The following is a 21,919-nucleotide window of genomic DNA, read 5'->3' as shown; positions in this document are numbered from 1 at the left end:
TTCTAACATAGCAAAGAACTAGGCATTTAGATGGTCAATACACTTTATGAGTGAATACATATTGAAGTTTTAAAATAATGACATATGCCTCAAGGTATGTAGCCTATAAACAACGGTTTTCTTATTTTAAACAAAAAGAATGTGAAAATGAAATAACTTAAACATTTTTGGGGAGTGATATAAAACACACACACACTGATCCCACCTATATAAAAAGCAATTTTTCCCCCTCTTTCTTTTTTATCTTTAATGTTGAGAGTATTAAAGCAACTTAATGTGTATTCTTCTGATGCTGGACAGATTAGAGGAGAGATAACATTGGATCTGAAATAGATTGTGATGATAATATAAGACTTTGAACACTTTTAATGACTAGGTGAGATATTTGTCTTTCTGTTTTCATAGGATTAAAACATTATAAGAAAGCATCCTTTGAGGCTTTACAACTTTAATTTTAAATGTTGCTTAAAAATTCACATGGAGTGGGAATGAGGCATAGTGCTACAGTCCATTTTAAGAGGTTGATGTTTTGTGTTGCAGCAAATGTCAACAAGGAATATTTCCTGCATGTGTGGGCACTTAGGTATGTGTGAGTTTATCATGTAGACATAATAAAATCCCAATTGTATTGGGGCTATTATATGAGTTTAAAGAGACTGAATCAAATCATCCCTACCTTACAATAAAGTTCAAGAGAGTATAGCTATAACAAGGGTGAGTGATGCTATGGAGGAGAGAAAAGACAACTAATGAATCCCTAGGGGGTGTCAGGTACTTTAACTACATCCTGTTTAATATAAGCTATTTCCAGTTCTAGGTGAGCAAAGTAGAAAGAGATATAATAACTCAAAACTCCCTTATAATTATATAATCTTGTAATTGATCTTAATTATAAATATATAAAATAGGTACATAGGGATAGTAAGGTCTGTGTGAAAATAAAGTAGTTTTGTGAGAAGGGTAGGTACTATACAATTAATATGCAATACAAGGGATAAACATAAAAAATAGATATTTATAATGAAAGCCTGCTATGCCCTAGAAGAGTGTTTCTAATGTTATTTTATGCAAATCTTAATAAAATATTTTTGAAAGGAAGAGAGGGAGGTGTTGTCATAGAATGCAATGTTATGGAGACTATAAAAGGTTCTTTTGCTTCCATTACAGTAAACATATTCTTTTTTCAACTTCTGCTTCTGGAACTATAAAATTCAATACATTTCTGACATTTTTCTATATCTAATAGCACAATATTACATTGCCTTATTTCCCCCTCATTAATTTTCATTTGCCCTAAATTTTAGTACATGTATTGAAGGATTAGAACTAATATTTTCAACATCTGGAGAGATTCTTTGGGAGAAGCAACATTTTCTCAAATCCAAACAAACATAAAAATAAGCACAATATCCTTTGGGCAGTCAATTCTGTGACTAAGAGAATATTTTTAAAAGTAAGCCTGATTTTTCCTGGGGAACATATGAGTCAATCTTCCTGCAAATTTCAAGCACAACCGAGTTGCTTTCCAAATTGGCCATTTGTACTTCAGGGCTAAAGCTGAAACTGCACTGAACTGCCTGAGTAATTCAATTGCAGCAGAATCAATGCAAGTGTGAACGCTGCCCTGGTCAAAGGTTGGCCCTTGGGCTGCAACTTAAATCATTTTGGGGTAAGCTAAGTTTGATTACATTTTCAGTGATGAAGCTTTCAAAAGCAATGTTGAGCTTGCCTATTCAGAAACTGTTCAGTTCAATACCAAATCCACACTCCTGATTAGAGAATCATCTACCTATCTTTTTTGGTAATGATTAAGTCGTGGAGTTGAGGAAAAATGAGAGGAAGAAAAAAAGAAAAAAAAAGGACATAATTCAGAAAGCAGAACATAAATAGCAGACAAGAGCCTGTCTCTAATAGTATGTGAGTCAGCGATGGTTTTTGTCTTTTGAAAATACATATAATGATGGCAAGAATAAGAGGTGCAAAGGAATCAGGGAGTATGCTCACAGGGAAAATAAATGTAAATAATAGATAGGATGTGATTATGATAGTATTATGTGTCAATCTAAGGATATTTTGGCATTTAAGACCCATGCTTTCAGGTGCTGCTGGCAGGAGGGATATTGGGGAAATACAGGTGGTTCTGAAGTATGAAGCAAAATGGGTGTAACAAAAGATGTCAAACATGGACTCCGACAGGCAATATGCTAGCTTGAAAGGAATAAACCCTTTCAATTTATATTTTACCAGCAGAGCCAAGACTGCAGTGTTGTGCAACCACAGCTTATGCAAGTCTTCTTAAAATGTATTTACTCAGTTAAATAGTTTGATTTTAGATATTATCTTCATTTGAATAAAGATATCATACCATAAACCACAGGGCTCCCAATATGTTATGAGTTATTTTTGGAGAAAATATAAATTTCCCTACAGGGTTGACCACTAGTCCTTTTTTTTTTATTGATTATGGTCTCACATAATTGTCCTTATTCCCCCATTCCCATCCCAAACCCCTCCCTAAATTCCCCCCCCCCCATTCCTCCCCACCCCCTCCATTGTCCATGGCCACTGGCTAGGCCCATATGTATGCACACAAGTCCTTTGGTTGATCTCTTCCCCTTACCCCATCCCCCCTTATTTTCCCTCTGAGGTTTGATTTAAATTGGGATGCAAAAGAACTGTTGGCCCAGAAAGGAACTTCATTTGCCTCTCAGCATAACCATTATGGCTTGTTGCAGTTTAGGTTTTTACAAGGGTATTTCTTGGATCACATGATCTCACACATCTAGAGGAAATAATGAACAACACAAACAAACCCAGAGAAAGAGAACCAGCAACCACTAGTTCTTAAAACATAGGCTATCATCTCTCCAGTTTTAGGAAAATATGTTGGCATATCTTGAGTCATGAAGTACGTTAGAAACCCCGTGATTCCTTATAATTGGACAGAGCAGTAACCTAATGGTTCTTTGACAAGAAAGATGATAAGCCTCACTAATTAGGATGCTCCACATGTGCATTAATTGGATTAATTAAAAAAATAAAGTAAATGGAAGAGAATGTGACTGTCTACTAAAACATTTTAGAGCTTTGTAACCTGAGTTACCTCTTTTCCTTACAACTGCTGGAAGAAAAAGCTTATAATAAAGGACAGAATTAGAAACATCCAACCTACTAAACATGTCTGGCTATGCCATAGAAATAACATTTCTATGAAAGCGCACCTTGCTTGATTTAGTCAAATCTTACTTAAGAACTAGTATATTTGGTGGCTATCTAATTTGCATCTCTGGAGAGAAATATCCAATGAATTATATTTATAAGTAAGAAAATCAAGTCCATGCTGAATGGACACATTCAATAAAGATATGGCATTTTTAGACCCTTCCCCAGCAGCTTTATGGCTACTGAAATGGAATTTACAGCATTTTAGAGAAAGCATGGCCCACTAAAATATCATTGCTTTCACAATTAATTCTTTCTTTCTTTTCTTAAATCTGAAACATCAATACAGGGGGGAAAAAGCCAATTCACTTTATTTTTTATTTTGGTGATGTTCTGTATTAATTATGCTTGACTTCGCCCAAGGAGAAATGGGAAGTTTTATAATAATGCCATTTAGTACTTTGTAATAATCAATATATTCACACATATTCTTGAATTTTATAATAGGAGCTGCATTTCCATTTTTTAGAAAAAGAATCAGCATAGAAGTGGAAGTGGGAGAGTAGCTCAGACCTTATCATCTGATCAAACTATTAGATCAAACTTCAAATCTAGTCACAGCTGCAGAGAAAGCAGTGCATGATGGGTAAACATTCTTTAAGAGACTTCTTAGAAATAATGGGAGGGAATCTCTCACAGGACCTCTTATATGCTCTGTCAGAATAAAGGCTGGGAAATGCACTATTGAAGTAGGGGATGGTAATTTTTATTTTTATTTTTTATTTTTTGGCTAGAACTATTGGCATATTTTTATTTTTTCAGTGTCTTAATAGGCATAACTCTCATTTTATAGGGTCACATTTGGGCCTAGTTTGTTATAGGGTTGGAGCTTTGTGAAATAAAACAGCAAGCACAAAGGTCTATTCTAGTGCCTTTTCATAGGTTTTTGGGCAACAGAATTGAAACTGTGAACATGAAGAAATTTCCCTGAAGAGTAAAAATCTTTGCAGAGATGACATGATTAGGCCAGTGGTGCTATTGAGCTAAACTTCATGGAAACTCACTGCAGAGCAAAACACATGAAAATACAATTCTTTCTGTCAATAAGAAATAATTTTGAGTTCAACAACAAACAAGTACAGAAGGAAAAAATATTGGCAGCATTTCTACTTTGCTAAGGAGTAAATATAACTGTTTTGAATAACAATCAATAAATACTATTTTGAAGCACATATAGATTTCTTAGAACCTTAAAGCATTAGCGCTGAAAGAGAATTTGGAAAGCAGTTATTATTGAGTCCTCATTTTATAGGTGAGGAAACTGAGGCTAGAGAGCTAAGTATCTCTACAAGTAAAGGCCAGAACTTAGTCTGACTATTAAGCTAGGGATCCCAATGCATTTTTATGGTTAAATTTGAAACTTCTTTTGCTCTTTCTATATCTTTTTGATACCTAATTCCCACAAGGCTGCTACATTTCAAGGCTGATCAATGACAGCGGTGAATACAAAAGCTCCCCTCTCTCTTTGGCATTCCCTGACCCTTTGTCAGCTATGGGGACGTATGTATAGTCTCAGTACCTTGAGGATATAGCTGTCAAATTGCCTCTTAACCTGAGAGAAACACATTAGTAGAGTAATTAATCTTGTACAACCTTCTCCATCAACCTGACTACTTTTTTCATCATTGCAAGCGAATGCTTATGTGCATGGCTGATTTAATGAATAATTCTAATAGAAAAGACAATATCATGGTGATATACATAAGTGCATTAATGAATGAATCAAAGAACCAGTGCTGTTCTGGGATGCTCAGTGAGATAAAGTTACACAGTCATTGAGGTATGTAGATCTGGGCATCTTTTGGTTTACCCTTCAATGTTTGGATTATACATGACAGAGAGGAAAGGAAAGGGAACTAACATTCAATGAGCCCTTCCTTTGGAGTAGGCATTATATCCTGGTCACCTTATATATCTGACCTCATTTAATCTTCACAAAAATCCTATAAAATAAGTTTTACCCCTCTTATTTTATGGGTGAGATGACTGAAGCTCAAAGTTTGGAATTGAGAGAACTGCCAACATTCTGCAATGTGGGGTTGTGGTTTCAAATCAGATCTGTTTGATTCAGATCTGTTTGGTGGTCAGCTGTACAGTGGAAAGAAAACTGGAAGTAGAAAAATCTAAGTTACATTCTAGCCCTAGGTCTGCTGTGACAATATATAGCTTTGAGTTCTGATTCACCTTCTTTGGGCCTAAGTTCCCTCACCTACAAAGAGAAGTCTAGACCGGAATTTTAAAACCTAACTTTCTGGCCCTGACCAGTTTGGCTTAATGGATAGAGCATCAGCCTGCAGAGTGGAGGGTCACAGATTCAATTCTGGTCAAGGGCATGTACCTGGGTTGCAGGCACATCCCTAGTAAGAGGTGTGCAGGAGGCAGCTGATTGATGTTTCTCTAAAATCAATGTTTCTAACTATCTCTCAACTTTCCTCTCTGTAAAAAATCAATAAAATATATTAGAAACAAAACCTAACTTTCTGGAATACTATAACTTTTTAATAGGGCCTAGGGTCACTGTATCATTTGATACAGAAGGAAAAAGAGGGGATTTTACAAGTTTACCACCAAATCAACCAAAGTAATCTCAATTTTATATTTGTTATATAAAAAGATTTGCATAAAGTTGTATTTGGAGAAAGAAAGGAATTCATTGGTTTGAAAAGTTTGAAAAAGATTGACAAGATAATATCTGAGACTTACTCCAGCTATAAACTTAAGACAATTGACATGTGTTAATAAATCTCTGTTAGTATTTGTTTTTGGTTTTCACAGGTGGCAATTTGGCAAGCTGGGGCAGCATAAGTTCCAACAGCTATTCTGTTTCAAGCTGTTGGGTTACTCATGAATGGCACCAAAAGACCATTTTGTATCTGGCTTCTCAAGAACACAGTTCTAAGTTTAAGATTGGGAGGGAAAAAAAATCCTCTATTTTTTATTTTTATTTTTTTTCCTTATATTCCATTTCAGCAAATTTGCTTGCATCCATAATCAGTCTGTATTTCTGTTTAGGAGAGTGCAATTCCATTGGCAGATTTAGATATATCAAAGTCTACCTACAACAGCAAACCTGATTTTTGTCAAATATTTTTTACTAAGACATCCACAAAAGGCTTCACATTAACATAAAGCTGTGAGGATAAAACAAGTTGCCTCACACAGCATGCTGTCTTCAACAATCATCAAGTCTAAATTTATTACTGCCTCTTTCAACCAAAACTCCATCTCTTTTAAGTTGCAAGATGAGAGATCAATTTCAATCTAAAACATGAATCATTCAGATTTGTGGTATCACCTTTCACATGGAATCAAGGTTCATTATAATAGTCAAAAATAACAGAGAGCCATACAATTGCTAACTGGCATGTGGGACATTTGCAGCAAGCAGAGAGATGAAATATTACTTACAAGGGCACAGCTGGTTCCATATTCAACCAATCAGTCAAAAAATAACGTTTGCCTGCATCAGTCAGATCTAAACAGGGAAAAACTGTTATGCTATCCACATTCTCACTTTCTCCAATAGTCTCTTCCATTTTCCTTTCAGATATAAGCTACTGAGATATATATCAAAGAGGAGGTGTCCATCAAATTAGAAATAGTTTCTAACATGTGAGGAGATTTTCTAGGAAGTTATATAGCACTGATTGTATAAATCATTTAAAATTGGAACTTCATTATTGTCTCCACAGGGTTGTCAAGGCAAGAAAAAGACAGTATGGGTGGATCCTTTGGATATTTTATATGTAATATTTCTTAGGCAAATGTTTTACTATATGAATAAGTGTGTGTTTGTGTGTGTGTGTGTGTGTGTGTGTGTGTGTGTGTCTGTGTGTTGGTGTGCATTATAACTTAACTTTCAGCAAAATATTTGACACCACACTTTTGGGAACACATTAATTGGGGTGGGGGTGGCATCCACATATTGTAATAATATTATTGTTATCTATTTTGGACTGTAAACACTCTGCTACTATCAAAGCTTGAATTGCCCCAAATATTTTCTTATATTAAGTTTCAGGAGAACGTTGCATTAAACTAAAGTTATGCACATTTTAAACACTTGGTTAATGTAGCTAAGATCTCCTCCTTCTTAGTTAATTCTTTTTCCTTTTCCCTATAGATTTTGGATCTTTTAATATGTGTTCTATAAAGAAATCTGTTCTTTTATGAAACTTGGAAATGAAGCATATATAAAATGTTTTACTTATACTAGTTAGACGTGACTTTTATTGGTTATTAAATTACTGATCAAAAGATGGTCTACATTTGATTAACTGGACCCATAGATGGCAGGATGGGACCATGCAATTCACATTCTTTAAGGAGAAGACTTAGAGGAATCATCTCTTTCAGTTGCTCAGGTTCAGGAAGCAAAAAACACAGTTGAAAATAATAATAACATGGCAAATAATTATGAACCCCAATTTTTACTTTATAAAATATTGTCTATGAACAACTGGCACACTGTCATCCATTGTTAATTTCATTAAAGCACTTATTCCCCAAGGCTGATCTACAGATAATGTATAATGACTCAGAATATTTTCATTCTCTCGATATATCTTTCTCTCTTACACACACACACGCACACACACACATATTTTTAAATGCAGACATATTTCACAAATTTCTGGATAGACAATCTAAAAGATGAGGGCTCCATTGTATACTATCTTTCCTATAGTTTTTTTATGATACAGTTTGTTTTCCCCTTACTTAATAAGTATATACTCTACCTAAAGTAATTATATAGATAAAATTACTAGCTTCTGTACTTGGAACTACAGTCCCTCTTATAATTACAGTCTAAGGCCTGCAGGCCATGGAAGGCAAAGGCATTGAATCATATTAAATCAAAGCCTTTCTTCTTTTCTGGGACCAAAGAAGCATGTGAGAAAAGAGGAATGAGAGGAAAAAATAGAATGAGAGAGGCTTGCAAAACAGCAAGAAGCATGGCAAGTATAGTTCACCCAAGACTGACATTTTTTTTGCATCTTCAGAGATGAGAGACTTATTGACAGACACATAGCAATTGGGCCTTAAGAAATCCAAATCAGACCAGCTGCCGAGGCATCAAGGCAAATCATTAGCCTGTTTTCTTCCTTTCATAGTCTAGCCTGCAGAGAGAGAAACTTACTGATATGTTTCTGCTTCCTCATCTACTTATTTAACCTTAATCCATAGCCATGTGGCATCAAATCCCAGTTTTTTATAGAAACTGGCCTGGTGAAGATCACCAATAACTGCCAGTTGTCAGAGATAGTGGTTGATTTTCAGACTTTTTCTGACCTGATGTAGCATCATCATTGCTGACCTTCCCTCCTCTTGAGCTGGCCTCCTTCCATAGTTCCACAGTACTGACCTTCCTCTGGCATCTCCACTGTCACATGCATCTGCAGGATGCTTTTCTTTCTCTGCACACTCCTTCATGCTCCTGATGTTGATTTTGCTTGAATTTTGGGCCTTGCCCATCTTTTCACTCAACTAAAGCTATGCCAGTTTTAAGCACTTGGCAGTGAAGTAACTGAAATTACCACTTTTATTGTGATAACTTCCTAATCATCTCCATTTTGGACTTCATATCCAGCTGGACATCACTTCCAACTGATACGTCTAAAGTTGAACTTATTTCTCTTCATTCAATCTCTACTTTCTCCCCAGATCTAAAAGTGCCAATTTTCCCATTGTGTTCTATTCTGGTTAATGCTATCCAAAGTAACTTTTGGGAATTACCAAGATTCCTACACTTGCCTGCTAGTCTCTCCAGATTTGGAATTTACCTACAGTCCTACAATTCCCTTTCTCATCTCTATTCACTTACTCCTCTCTCCTCATTATCTCTTCACTCTCTCATTATTGCTACTCTTTGTGTGCAATTATCTTCTTTTGCCTTTATTACTGCAAATTTATAGCTTTCCACATTGACTAAGAACATCTTTCAGAAATAAAATCTGTTTATATCCTTTATTTTCACTCTCCAAAGCCAGGATAAATTCCAAACTTCTTCCTATCCTAATTCCACCACCTCATCAAGCCTAATCTCACAACTATCTCCTTCCAGATTTGTTTCCAGTCATATGTCTTCAAATATGTCAGATTACTTCATAATGCAATGTCAGAGCTGTTCCATATGAGTCTCTCTGTCTCTCTGTCTCTCTGTCTCTCTGTCTCTCTCTCTCTCTCTCTCTCTCTCTCTCTCTCTCTCTCTCTATATATATATATATATATATATATATATATATATATATATATAATTTCTACACACACACACACACACACACACACACACACACACAATACAATTCCAACACCCAGGCTCAACCAATCACATCCTTAGGTCATCTCCCCTCTATTCCTTGCCCTGAGTCATTGAGACTGACTTGATCATTCTCTTATTGTGCTTATAATAATTTGTGTTGAATAAATTCTGCAGAGTTATGCCTCTAAAAAATAAGACAGTAATGACTAAAATGGTACTTGAGCTATGTCTTAGTCATAATGCATGTAATGATATTACTTGCTCTATTTAATATAATCTTTAGGCTATTATAATTTACCCCTAATTTGTAATAGTCTACATATTTTAAATAGTTATTGATGGAGAGTTGATTCCCAATGGCTACAGTTCTATTGAAATGCTATTATCAACCAGTTAGAGTGTTTATACATATAAATCTTTGCTATTTAACTCACATTTTTATTACCCTGTTTTTGAACATATTAACTATATAGAAATACAAATCATGAAAGCATGAAGATCTGATTATTCATGGCATATTACAAATATCATCATGTATATAGGACAGGGGCAGACCCTGGGTATAGTTCTCCTGGATAAGAAGATGGGAGAGTCAGCTTTACATATCCCTTAACTATAGAAAGGCTGATTTTCAGTAATATATATATATATATATATTTAACAAGTCACATACCAATATTAGGTCAGCTTAGACTGACTGCTAGTCTTGAATCAGTTTAGAAATTGAAGACCTTCCTACTCAGAGACCTTGTAAAGATAAGACAGGAATTCTTATCAAGGGATGCATAGCTTTCTCTCCAGCTAGCATTGTACAACTTTTAGGAAAGCTGCCTTTCCCCATACATATAGTTTGCAGATTCACAATGTTTGTGTTGGATAACTTTACCATTCCAAAGAGATTTAAATACCATAAAAATGTTCTTCAACATCCCCAAGTCTCATTTTTATATATGTTTTCAATCAAACATGGACCCCATTCACCTTTCATGTACTTACATTTATTTGATGTCTAATATATGTTGTTTATATCTAAAAATTTACCCTCAAAAAGAGCTTTTATAAATAAAAGAATAGCACTTTAAATTATTAAAGAAAACCTGGTAAAAACTGCAAGATGAACAAACATATTACATGCTTGTTCTTTCAAAGGGTATGTTGCAAATTTACCTCTTACTCCACTGATGGTTTTTCATTCATGGTGATGATGTAGGAGTGAAATGTAGGAGTGAAAAGCTTGGGCTCCAAAGCTAGTCTGTCTAGATTCAAGCTTTGCTTTGGCTTTATTATTTATTAACTTATTAAGCATTTTACTTTGGCCAATCTTTTAATCTTTTTATCTGTTTCTTCATCTGTAAGAGGGGAATTATAAAATTTATCTTTTTAGGGTGTATATGAATTAAATGGGCAAGTTCATATGAAGAGATTAGAGTAGAATCTGCTCAATGTCAGCTAACAATAAGTGCTGTGTCATGTTTTTGTATATCTACAGATATATGCACATTATACAGCTAAATGCACATTATACAGCTAAAACTTAGTTCATTAATTTTTTCAATATCCTTTCAATCACTTACTCAATGTTGAATTCATTTATTCATTAAAGATTTGCTGATTGCCTATTAAATATTAGGCACTGTATTGATTATATGAAAGATAAAATATTAGATATGACCCTGATTTCTCAACAAATATCATATGGTAAAGTGATGAAAATATATAAAAATAAGATCTTTAGATGAAGTTGTTCAAGAGTATTATATATTAATATTTCTTCAGACTTCAAGGGCTATGTTCATAATTATAAACAATATTGATTGCATATTATGTCTTTAATAACAAGTAAAACAAATTGCGTTAGTTTTTCATAGCACCTCTAAAACAGGAAGCTGGTGGCAAAGAGAGAGTGAGATCACTGAAGCCCATCCCAAAGATACCACATTTAGAAGCCTTTTGACAGAGCTTCACTTCCAGGTGACTGTGTTATGGACCCCAGAGTAAAATGAACACTTAAATAAGTGTCATTGTTTCTAATTTGTTGCATTCATGAATGCTTCAATTTTAAATATCAAAATGTGACTTAGAAATTTAAATAGCAAAAACTTAACATATTATTAAGTCTTAAATTTTCTTTACTTTGCCTTTATAATTCAGTTATTCTCTCAGATTCTTGAATATTTAAGCCATTTAAAATATTAATAGCATACCAAAGAAATACCAATATTTACATTAATTTGAAATTCACAGTACTCTATAATATTTTCAGTGCTTTATATTATTCATAATTACACTAAATAAAGCATCCTCATGGAAGGAACTCAAACAATATAAATGCCTATTGCACAACAAGCAATGCTTTTCTTTCAGAGTGGAGATAATAAAAATAAAACTATGAAGTAATATTAAGCTGGAAAAACAAATGAGGTAATATTTGAAAAGTGTATATAAAACAAATAATTTTCAAATGACTGTTTTTTTATTAACAACAAACTGATATATATTTAACATCAGAGGTTTTTAAATCATGATAATTCAAAGTTTACAAATCATAAAACTTCTTATTATAGGAACTTTTAAGTAGTAGGACTATTATATATACCACCCTCATTTCTTCAAAATGGAAATGATCATGTCTGTGATTAACTAAATAATATTTGCATTTTCCAGAGACAGCTTAGGATCATAGGATGATATCATATATATAGACATCAGGTTTCAATAAGAATATAAGAGATTAGGATGATTCAGCTAACTGTGGAAATGAAAATACAGTGAATTCTCTGTCATCTCCTTTCAACATTTTGAAAAACATTTCATTTACAAATAAGGAATACCTAATGGTTACAATATTATTTTTTTGTTGATTCAGCTATTAAAAAGCACTAAAATGAATTGCAGGAGGAAACATTATAATAGGTAGCAGACCCCTCAACTCATCCTTGTGTTGGTCTTCTGTTTTCATTTCTAGCCCTTAGGAACTAAGATATATACTTTATTATAAATACAGTATCTATTTTAGTAACACCATAAGTTGTATTCTAAAATACACTTTTGAGTAAAAATGTTCTCTTTAAAGATAAAATATTTTGTATGTCATCATTTACTTACTATTTCATTGTGTCTATGGCGTATGAAATTATTACAATTTCAAGATGAGTATCTAAAGAACATCAACCAAGAGTAAAACCAACCCAAATGAATCCATGTTTCAAGATAATATAACATGTTTTAAAAGACAAAACGAAAAACAAAGAAAACCTCACTAAACTAAATCTCTTTAGTCAGAAGACATTTTTCAGTGGATCTTATTATATATGCAACTTTTCCCCTTTTCTCATCTCTAAGACATTTTTTTCTAAGCACATGTAGACTTCTATAGAGATTATAAAATTCTCAAGCACCCATATTATTTTAGGGTCAAGTTACTCTGTGTACAGAATATGTCACATCAAGTTAAGTTCTAAAATGAACATACTCTATCATGTTTTATCTCTACTAATAGATAGAAGCCAAGAGGCCCATGGGGGCATTTTGGCAACACTGTGTTACTTACGGTTGAGAGGCAGGCTCGCATTGGTTGTGCCTAGCTTGTTGGCAGCCACACAAGTATAGTTCCCGAAGTGCTCCTGTGTCACATTGGTAACAGTGAGAATGGATCTTGTGCTAAAATTTTGAATGATAATTCCTTGTTGGCCATTGAAGAGCCTAGAAGACAAAATAAACTATAGGTAAGTATGTATTATAAGTATCATTTTCATTTTTATTTTAGATGGGGCTGTAATGACAACCCATAGTAGACAGTTTTGACTACTGGAATTGGTATATAGCATGATAATGTTGCAATTATATTTTTCTTTTATTAATAGATATTAGTCAAGAGATGCTGTAGACTGTTTTTATGGGATTATTTGCACTATTTAACAAACTGAGCTTAGATATGCATGACCTATTTATATATTGTTTTGTATTTTAAAAAATTAAACATATCAAAACAATGGCATTTTATTTGTTAAAGTCAAGAAAGAGTAGGAGAAGTTAAATATAGAGTCCATTAAAAGCACAAACTGATAGTTTCTAAGTAAACTGGTTGGGACATGTCTAAACCAGTGGTCAGCAAACTCCTTAGTCAACAGAGCCAAATACCAACAGTACAAATGATTGAAATCTCTTTTGAGAGACAAATTTTTTCAACTTAAACTTCTAATGCCACTTCTTCAAAATAGACTCACCCAGGCCATGGTATTTTGTGGAAGAGCCACACTCAAGGGGCCAAAAAGCTGCATATAGCTCGAGAGCTGTGGTTTGCCAACCACTGGTCTAGACCATTTGAGGTGATATTATTGAATAATTCCTATTAAAGTTAAACCTACAATGAGATAATGTGATTCCAGCGTCAACACCATTTTACTGCTGCCATGTACAATGAGACAGAAGTATAGTACTGAGGGCAGTATTTAAAGTTGAGTCTTATCTATGCCACATTTTAGGAAGATGCTTGTAACAGTCCTTTACCTTTTCTGGGCCTTAATATAGATTCATTTTTTCCAGATTCCATCTGGACTACTCAATAATCTCTCTCCAGACTACCAGCAGAGGTCCTCACTCTCACCCTGGCTGGTATAGCTTCATTGTTCTCACTGCTTGCTATGATCAGACCTGCTTCACTCTTTTCCTGAATCTACACTCAATAGTTATCATCTTTTTTTTACCTCTGCCATCTAGAGCCTTACTTCCTCATTTAGGTCTGATCTAGTCCCATCTCTCTTTCTCTGATACACCTTAAATGAATCTCCTCTCTTTTACTCTGCATGTTCTTTTTTACCAAATTGTTGCAGCATTTATAAAGCAAAAACCACATTCTTGAATTATTTTCTCCAGCAATTTCTATGAACACAGGTCTTTTCAACCCAAATAAACTCAAATTCCTCACAAAGCACAGCCATGTAGACACACTTTATATTTTAATCCTACATTGCACTTAATATTTTAAGTCCATAATTAATAGTTCAGAGTCAATGGAATCTGGGTGATGTCCCAAGACCACAGGGATTGGTAAGCTTCTTTCAGTGCCCCTTCAAGAAATTCTCTCTCTCATTATGAATTCTGCTGTAATGAGAATGCCAATCAGTTAATAACTTCTCCTTAACTAGCCCCTCTGTTTATTGTGAAAAAGATGTGCTGACCACAATATGGGCTATGTAGGCCCATGTTAGTTTCACCTCTTAATGTGTTCAAGTTTTAGCACTAAATATTTCTTTAATTTTAAAATGCTAATGAATGGCATTACTTTGAGAGGCTAGATTGAAATCTTTACATTATGCTATGTGACTTGCATCTGAATTTAGGTGAGATACACTGCAGTTAAATGCAGATTGAAATAAGAAGTCATCCTTGATTACTCTGGGAATTACTTACAATTCATGTACTAGCTGGATTTGGCTTACCTAAAACTCAGACTTTAATCAGATTAGTAAAGCTTTGAGTTGAATAAAAAATGAAAAACATCAAATTGAGCAATAAACCTAATGATCTCAAACTCTGACACAAGAAATTAGGGCATAAAAGTGTGACCGGTGTGGTTCAGGGGTTGAGCATGGACCTAGGAACCCAGGGGTCATCGGTTTGGTTCCCTGTCAGAGCACATGCCTGCGCTGCAGGCTCAATCCACAGAAAGGGTTTTGCAGAAACACCAGCTGATCAATGTTTTTCTCTTCATGTTTTTATCTCTCTATCTCTCTCCTCTCCCCTCTCTCTAAAATAAATAAAAATATATTTTAAAAAACTAAGGCATAACATATTAAGATGAGGCAGCTTTTACTTTTCTGTCTCATATTGTAAATCTATCAAAATTTATGCTAAATTCAGTGATATTGCACATTTTTATGCATCACATTAATAACTTTAATGAATTAGTTTATGTCATATATTCTAAAAAATCACAATTTCATTATTTTTAAGAACATAAGCATTATAGCTCAAATCAATTTGTTCATATTTATGCTATGGACTTATTTTCCAGAGAACTTAGCAACTCCCTAGACTACTAAACCCCATTGTACCCCATCTATCAAACCAAGATTAATTTTGTTGCTAGATAATTGAGAAAAAATCAGTGTCTTCACTTGGCTAGACTCTAGGGAGAAAATCTCAAGGGAATATTGAGATTCAATATTCCCTTGAGTTACTTCAAGGCATTGTGGGCTTATGTTCTTTATGGCTATCTTTCTAAGCTGGCTTGTAGTTCTCTGTCCTTTAATGCATCTGACGGCAAAGCCACAGATGTTGCTAAATCATGCATCACATCCATGTTCTGAATGCCTAGGCCCATTTTTGACTTCTGGCCCGCCGTGCACATCAGTGCTCCAACCCTTGCTGCTCACATCAGCCTGGCAGGTGATTATGGCTAATAAAAAAGAACAGGATTCTTCCCTGGGTTGTTTCTTCCCTCTAGGGGAAGCCACGTCTCTGAGATTACTGGCTAGTTCACGGCTTCCTTTCTTTTGTAGTTGGGAGTTTCAGAAGCGCTGACTCCTCGAGCATCACTTCAGAACCTATCCCTGCCTGGTGGATGGCTGCGACAGCCTTGGCGGAGCTGGCCTGGAGGGAGAGTGCCTTCTGAGATGGAGTGGGCCTCTTAAAGGTGTATCTCTGTGATTTTCTTGCAGGTAATCATGGGGGTAATAAGGAACTTTCTCAGCTATATAAATTCTGAAAATAGTCATTAAAGTGCAAAAAAGATGAGTTCTGTGCTGTGATTAGGCACTAGGCTGAGCAACACATGTTCATTGAATATTTTTGAAGGCCCGTGAGAAGGTCAAAGTTGAAGATAAGTATCAGGTATATTAACAAGTGTTTACAGTGAAGGGTATTTTAATCACAAGAGAGACCCTGTTAAGATGAACACCTCTATTCTCAGTTATTGGATATAAAAATTTTAGCCACACCAGAAAGTCCTATCAATATGCCTCTAATGTAATTTTACTCCTTTATAAAAAAATAAATAATAGAATTCTTTGATTGATGGTACAGATTTATTTTTAGGAAACAGATTTATTTTAATATAGTATGATATAATTACATTTTCTATAAAGAGAATCTTTTTTTTTTTTACCAGTAAAAACATATAATTTCCAAATTGGATTGTTATTATGAGTTAAAGAAAATGCTTGATCAGTTTAAATCATGTACATATGAGCCTGTTCACAGATGATTCTGGCCCCAGAGATTTTTTTATATCAATTTCAGACTTGTATGAAACCAGACTAGCTTGCATCAGTGATGTGAAATCTGAAGTGGCAAGTCAAGAAATTGTTTATAATATACTTTTCAATAAAACCAGAGAACCAAATTCAGAACATTGCCTTATTTGGAGATCTGTATCTCTTTTCCCTAAACACTTAATTCTTTCAAGTTCTAAAGAAACTTTGTTGTGTTGACTTAGATTATAGAATGAGACATTTTTTTCTCATAGTCCTCATTCCCCCCAAAGAGAGAGAAACTAATTTTTCTGGACTAGGGTTTAAATATGGCATTTTTTTCCCTGTAGCAATAGATCGGCAGCATATGGTGCTTTCTTAGAAATGTGTGGCCATTTTTATTTTTTCCTACTTTTACCATTCAATGGACCTCATGGCTATAAGATTCTTCTATTACTATGGTCAGTCACCAATAGGAGTTTGTTCCATACCACTATAATCTGAATGTGTGTGTCCTCCAAAGTTCATATGTTGAAATCACAAGGGAGTACACAGCAACACCACAGAGCAAACTTGACCACATAGACATTGGCACTGATTGCTAAGATTGTGAAAATAAATGGACCAACTTATACCAGACCTCATCCATTTTATTTTTATAAATTCAGCCTCACTACACATTTTGAGCATTTTATTTATTATCTGCCTTTCCATGTCAGCACTAACAATAAATATTTCTAGAGATCTAACTTTTAGCTGCAAATAGTCACGGAAAAGCTCCATTGCTAATATAAGAAACATATATGAGAATATCAGATGACAATATTTATAATATTAAAATAACTTGGAATAGGAGTGGGTAGAGATGTTTGCAAATAATGGTATAACTTTCATCAGACTTCATTTATAAGGGAGTAAGATAATTATATATTATGTTATATAATTGAATAAGATAAATTTTTATTACTTGATCTTTGGGTATTAGCATAGCATAGATGAAAGACAGTTCTTAAGTCATACAAGTCATTTTTTACAGAAAGAAATGCAACTTCCAGCAATGGAGTATATATTTGAGGCACTCAAGAAGTGGTATGAGTTAAATATATAATTCAAACAAAGAGATTTAGAAAAAGTCATGGGTAATGGTGAGGCAGGTTAGTAAAAAGAAAGAAAAATTCCCTGGCAAGTGGAATGCCAGAACAGCTGAGCAATTAACAGCCAGCTAATAAATCACAAGACTCTATTCTACTCTTTAACCAAATATATCTAAGAGCAGGTAATTTAAGTCACCTTAATCAGGGTGTTAAGTAATTAAAAACAATAACACAGTTAGAGCCAGATTAATCCAAGATAGAGATGAAACTAACCAATGTGCTCATTTTAATACATCAGCATACCAAATGATATGCCCAGAAATCTAATGAATATTCTGTTGATACCTCCCCTGGGTATCCCCTAACATTCCCACCTATAGAAAATAGATAAAACCCTCAGACAAAGGGCCCCAGGAAGTGATCTTTGGACAAGTCCTTGTTCCCCTTTCCCCAGGCATGTAATTTGCTTCTTCTATCCTAAGCTCTGAGGGTCTGCATGAGACTTGCACCCAGAGGAGCAGTGGGCAGTGGCAGCTTCTCCTGGGCTTTCCTCCTGATTTTATCTCCAGTGGCACTTCCTTTGCCACATGGTCCCAAACTGTAATAAACTTACTCTTACTTTCACCTGGATTCATCTCCTGAATTTTTCCTGCAGGAATTGACAAACTGGATGTCAATTATGCAGGTGCAGGGCCAGCTCTCAGCACTGAAGCAGTCCAGTGATAGCGGTAGGACTCTGATATGGTCTTAATGGAAATGAAGTGTAATTTGGTCACCAAATGATGACTGAGTACCTCCTGTCCTTGAGACACTGGTTTAGAAACCAAGGGGAGGAAGAGATGTGGCATGGTTATTATCTAAGGGACCTTAGATAAACATGAAAATCTGAAATGAGATTGAGATGGCATATAGATCCTTGCACAATACACTTCATAATGCCTCTCTCAATGGCAGAATTCTCTCTTATGTATATTTTGGCTCTAAATAGTTATACTTCTAGTCTTCTCATTGTGAGTATAAATGATTTTTATTTGTGGAACATGTTAGCTGTACTTAACACGTTTATGACTGAAATAATCTAATAAATATTTTTAGCATTGCATAAAAAAAGGGTTGATATTAAAAGTATGGAAAGTTGACATTCAGAAAACATTTAAGTATTTTCAAATGTATGTCAACTAATCTTCATATAAAGCCTAGGAAATAAGTATTATTAGACCATTTTACAGATGAAAGATAAGATGTTTAGAAAGATTAAGTTAATTCATCTTGTACCAACTGATACAAGTGACAAAAACCAAAATTCAGATCCAGGTCTTCTTACTACTATTGGTATTCAAATCACTAAGTAGGAACAAGAATAATGCTTTGATGTTTGGAGAATTCAGAAATCATCTTGGTTCAAGGAAATCAACTCAAACCAGCAAATAAAACAAATGGAGCTAAATCAAGTGTAACGTGGCATCTGAAATATACAAATAACCAAATTCAATCCATGGGGTGAATCTAATGGGGTAGAAAATCAAAGAGAAATGTAGGTTCAATTTGGGGAGCTATTTGGAGGTTTCCTTGAACCCTTACCTATTATTTTGGGGCTAGTTATGTGCATCAGTGCAACCTCTTACAGAGGCTGTCTTCAGCCTCCAAAAGAGTCTGCCTCTCCAGACTACTCTGAGAAACAAGAAATGAGCTACTGCCTTCTTCTCTTCTCAAACTATATTCCCCAATACACAAACCTTCAGTATCAATTAATGTTTGTTTTCTCCCCCTACATTCATTACATATTTGGATGATAATCTCACCCTATAGTATACATGCAACATGTAATTAGAATGGCAGAAAAATACAACCTAGTCAAGTAGCAAGAATGCAATATTTTAAGTAATTCCAAAATTGTTTCTAAAGTTCAAGTGCTAGTGATGCTACAGAGTTATTGTCAAGTCATCATCATATAAAATACTTCTCTTGGCGACACCACTTCAGTTGTAAGTTTCATATATTGGTATGATATTTTTTTATTGCTGTCAATATTCCCCTAGAATGCAACTCTACTAGGGCAATATTCCTGGTTGGTGTTGCTATTCACTGTATTCCAAGTATGCAGCATAGTGCCAGGTACTTAGTAGGTACACAGTGAGCAATTGCTACATGCTTCACTGAATACATTGTTTTCACATTTTAGTAACTTTTAGTTCTTTTACCTGTTAAATTGGAAAAAAAATAAAGGCAATCTCAAAGTGTTGATGTAAGAGTGGTGTTTAAATATATAAATTGTAATATCTATGCATATATATATATACATATATATATATATATATATATCAATCAAATGAAATAGGCTCTAGATATATGATAGGAGTTATTATTGTTTAATGATAGGGTCTGTTTCTTAGACAGAACAGATACATTTCCTTTCAGATGGCAGCAAAATATTAAATATTGAGCACACAGGAAATTATTTTTAAAGAAAAGATGTAGGAGGGTGACTGAAAATATCGCAGCATCATGATTTTAAAATGTGCCATACTCTATCAGCTACATGAGCATTATCAACCTCATCTAAGCTTTTCACAGATGTGCAGGGTAGATTTTAAGAAAAGTTGAAAGGAGGAGTAAGAAACTAGAGAGAAATTAAAATTTTTATGAACATGCTGCTATAGCAACCTATTGGTTTATTGTATTGCTTGGTACTCAAGGCTCAAAACAATATGATATCAGTTATTCCTAGAAACAGACTGAAGAATATCATGCATCACTGTCTTAGCCCCAAGGGTTATCTATCTTTAGTTGCACATTTGAATATATTAATGCTATTATAATATATTAGGATGGTTTAATGATTTAGAATTTATTAGGCTATTTAAAATGTCTTATTTACCTTATCAATTTTAATGAAATTAATAATTTTAGATTAGAGACCTTTGAGCTGCTTTACTTGTGACAGTTTGATTCAGTTTGGGGAAGATATTGCCTTTTAATCCTACATCGGATAAACAAAGTCTACAGTGCAGGTGTCAATCCTCTCCTGACTGCCATGAATCTTGTATCCCTGACAACCTGGCCTCTGACTAGATCTCTCCCCTATGCTTGAACTGCTTCGCTAACAACAACGAGTCCATGATTTTAATGTCAAATTTCATCCTAAAATATACCAACACAAGCATTCTGCAGAGACCACATTCACAAAATAGAAATCCTGGAAGTCAGACTTGAGCAATAGAGACCATCTTCCTTTCTGTAATCATATATTAGGTTTACGGCATCACACAATCTAGGGTGACAGGATGCATTTGTACTAATATCCTCTTATCAGTTTGAAATTGTATTAAAATAAGAATGGCTATGCTTTATTGTTATTACAAGGCTACACAATTCATTCTTACAACAGAATGTATTCCAAAACACCATGTTAGAGGCAGCGAACAATGGTGAACAGGGCAGAATCCTCACTCTGAGGTAGATTATAATGTAGAAGGAGTGATGGACAAGTAAAAAAGGTGAATATGGTTTAATAAGAGCTTTATAGAGATAAGTTCATGAGAGTACTCCTGGAGAGCTTCCTTCAATAGTGAAAAAGGCTCAGGGTAGTTTTCTTGGAGAAGGTGACATCTCAATTGAGACTTAAGGACTAGTGGGATAAAGCAAGACAAAGGTAACTAGGCAAGAGTGTGCATGTGGAAGGGTATTATAAGGGGTCGACATATGAAAAGGCCTGAAAGACAAAGACCATGCCAAAGTTTAGGAAATAAAACATTCAGATGGCTGTCACCTCTATTGTGAGAAGATAGAAAGGCAAGATTCATAGCCAGAGAGGTAAACAGGGGATAAAACATGAAGGTCTATCATACCACACTGTGGTGTTATGAATCTTATTCTAGGGACAATGAAGAACCACTGAAAGGATTCAGTATAAGTTCAGACATTTATTTTAAAAATTAACTATAAATTTAAGGACACGAACACATTCCAAGGGAATGTGAGGCAGAGTGTGCAGTATTGTATAGATCAAGAGCAGAATGGACTTCTTGGACACCTTTGACAATTTGGACTCACTGTCAGCCATGATGGTTATGTCAAGTGCTATGTTAAGACTGAAATTAATGGGATGAAATGGGAACACCTTTAAGAGAGATCCTGAATGCCAAAAA

General features: G+C 34.6%; 1 protein-coding gene across 1 annotated transcript in view; it reads right to left on the bottom strand.

Annotated features, from left to right (window-relative positions):
• The window catches only part of NEGR1 (neuronal growth regulator 1), an 841,474-nt gene that overhangs the window by 176,120 nt on the left and 643,435 nt on the right, over window positions 1-21,919 (bottom strand). The window contains exon 6 of the mRNA XM_084872088.1: window positions 13,035-13,186. Coding sequence (XP_084728214.1) covers window positions 13,035-13,186 — 152 coding nt within the window. The remainder of the gene's footprint in view (window positions 1-13,034; window positions 13,187-21,919) is intronic.

This window comes from Pipistrellus hanaki (genome assembly GCF_964339955.1).
Source record: "Pipistrellus hanaki genome assembly, chromosome: 2".
Classification (NCBI taxonomy): domain Eukaryota; kingdom Metazoa; phylum Chordata; class Mammalia; order Chiroptera; family Vespertilionidae; genus Pipistrellus; species Pipistrellus hanaki.
The sequence above is the reverse complement of the archived record's forward strand: the minus strand, read 5'-3'. Positions and strand labels throughout refer to the sequence as shown.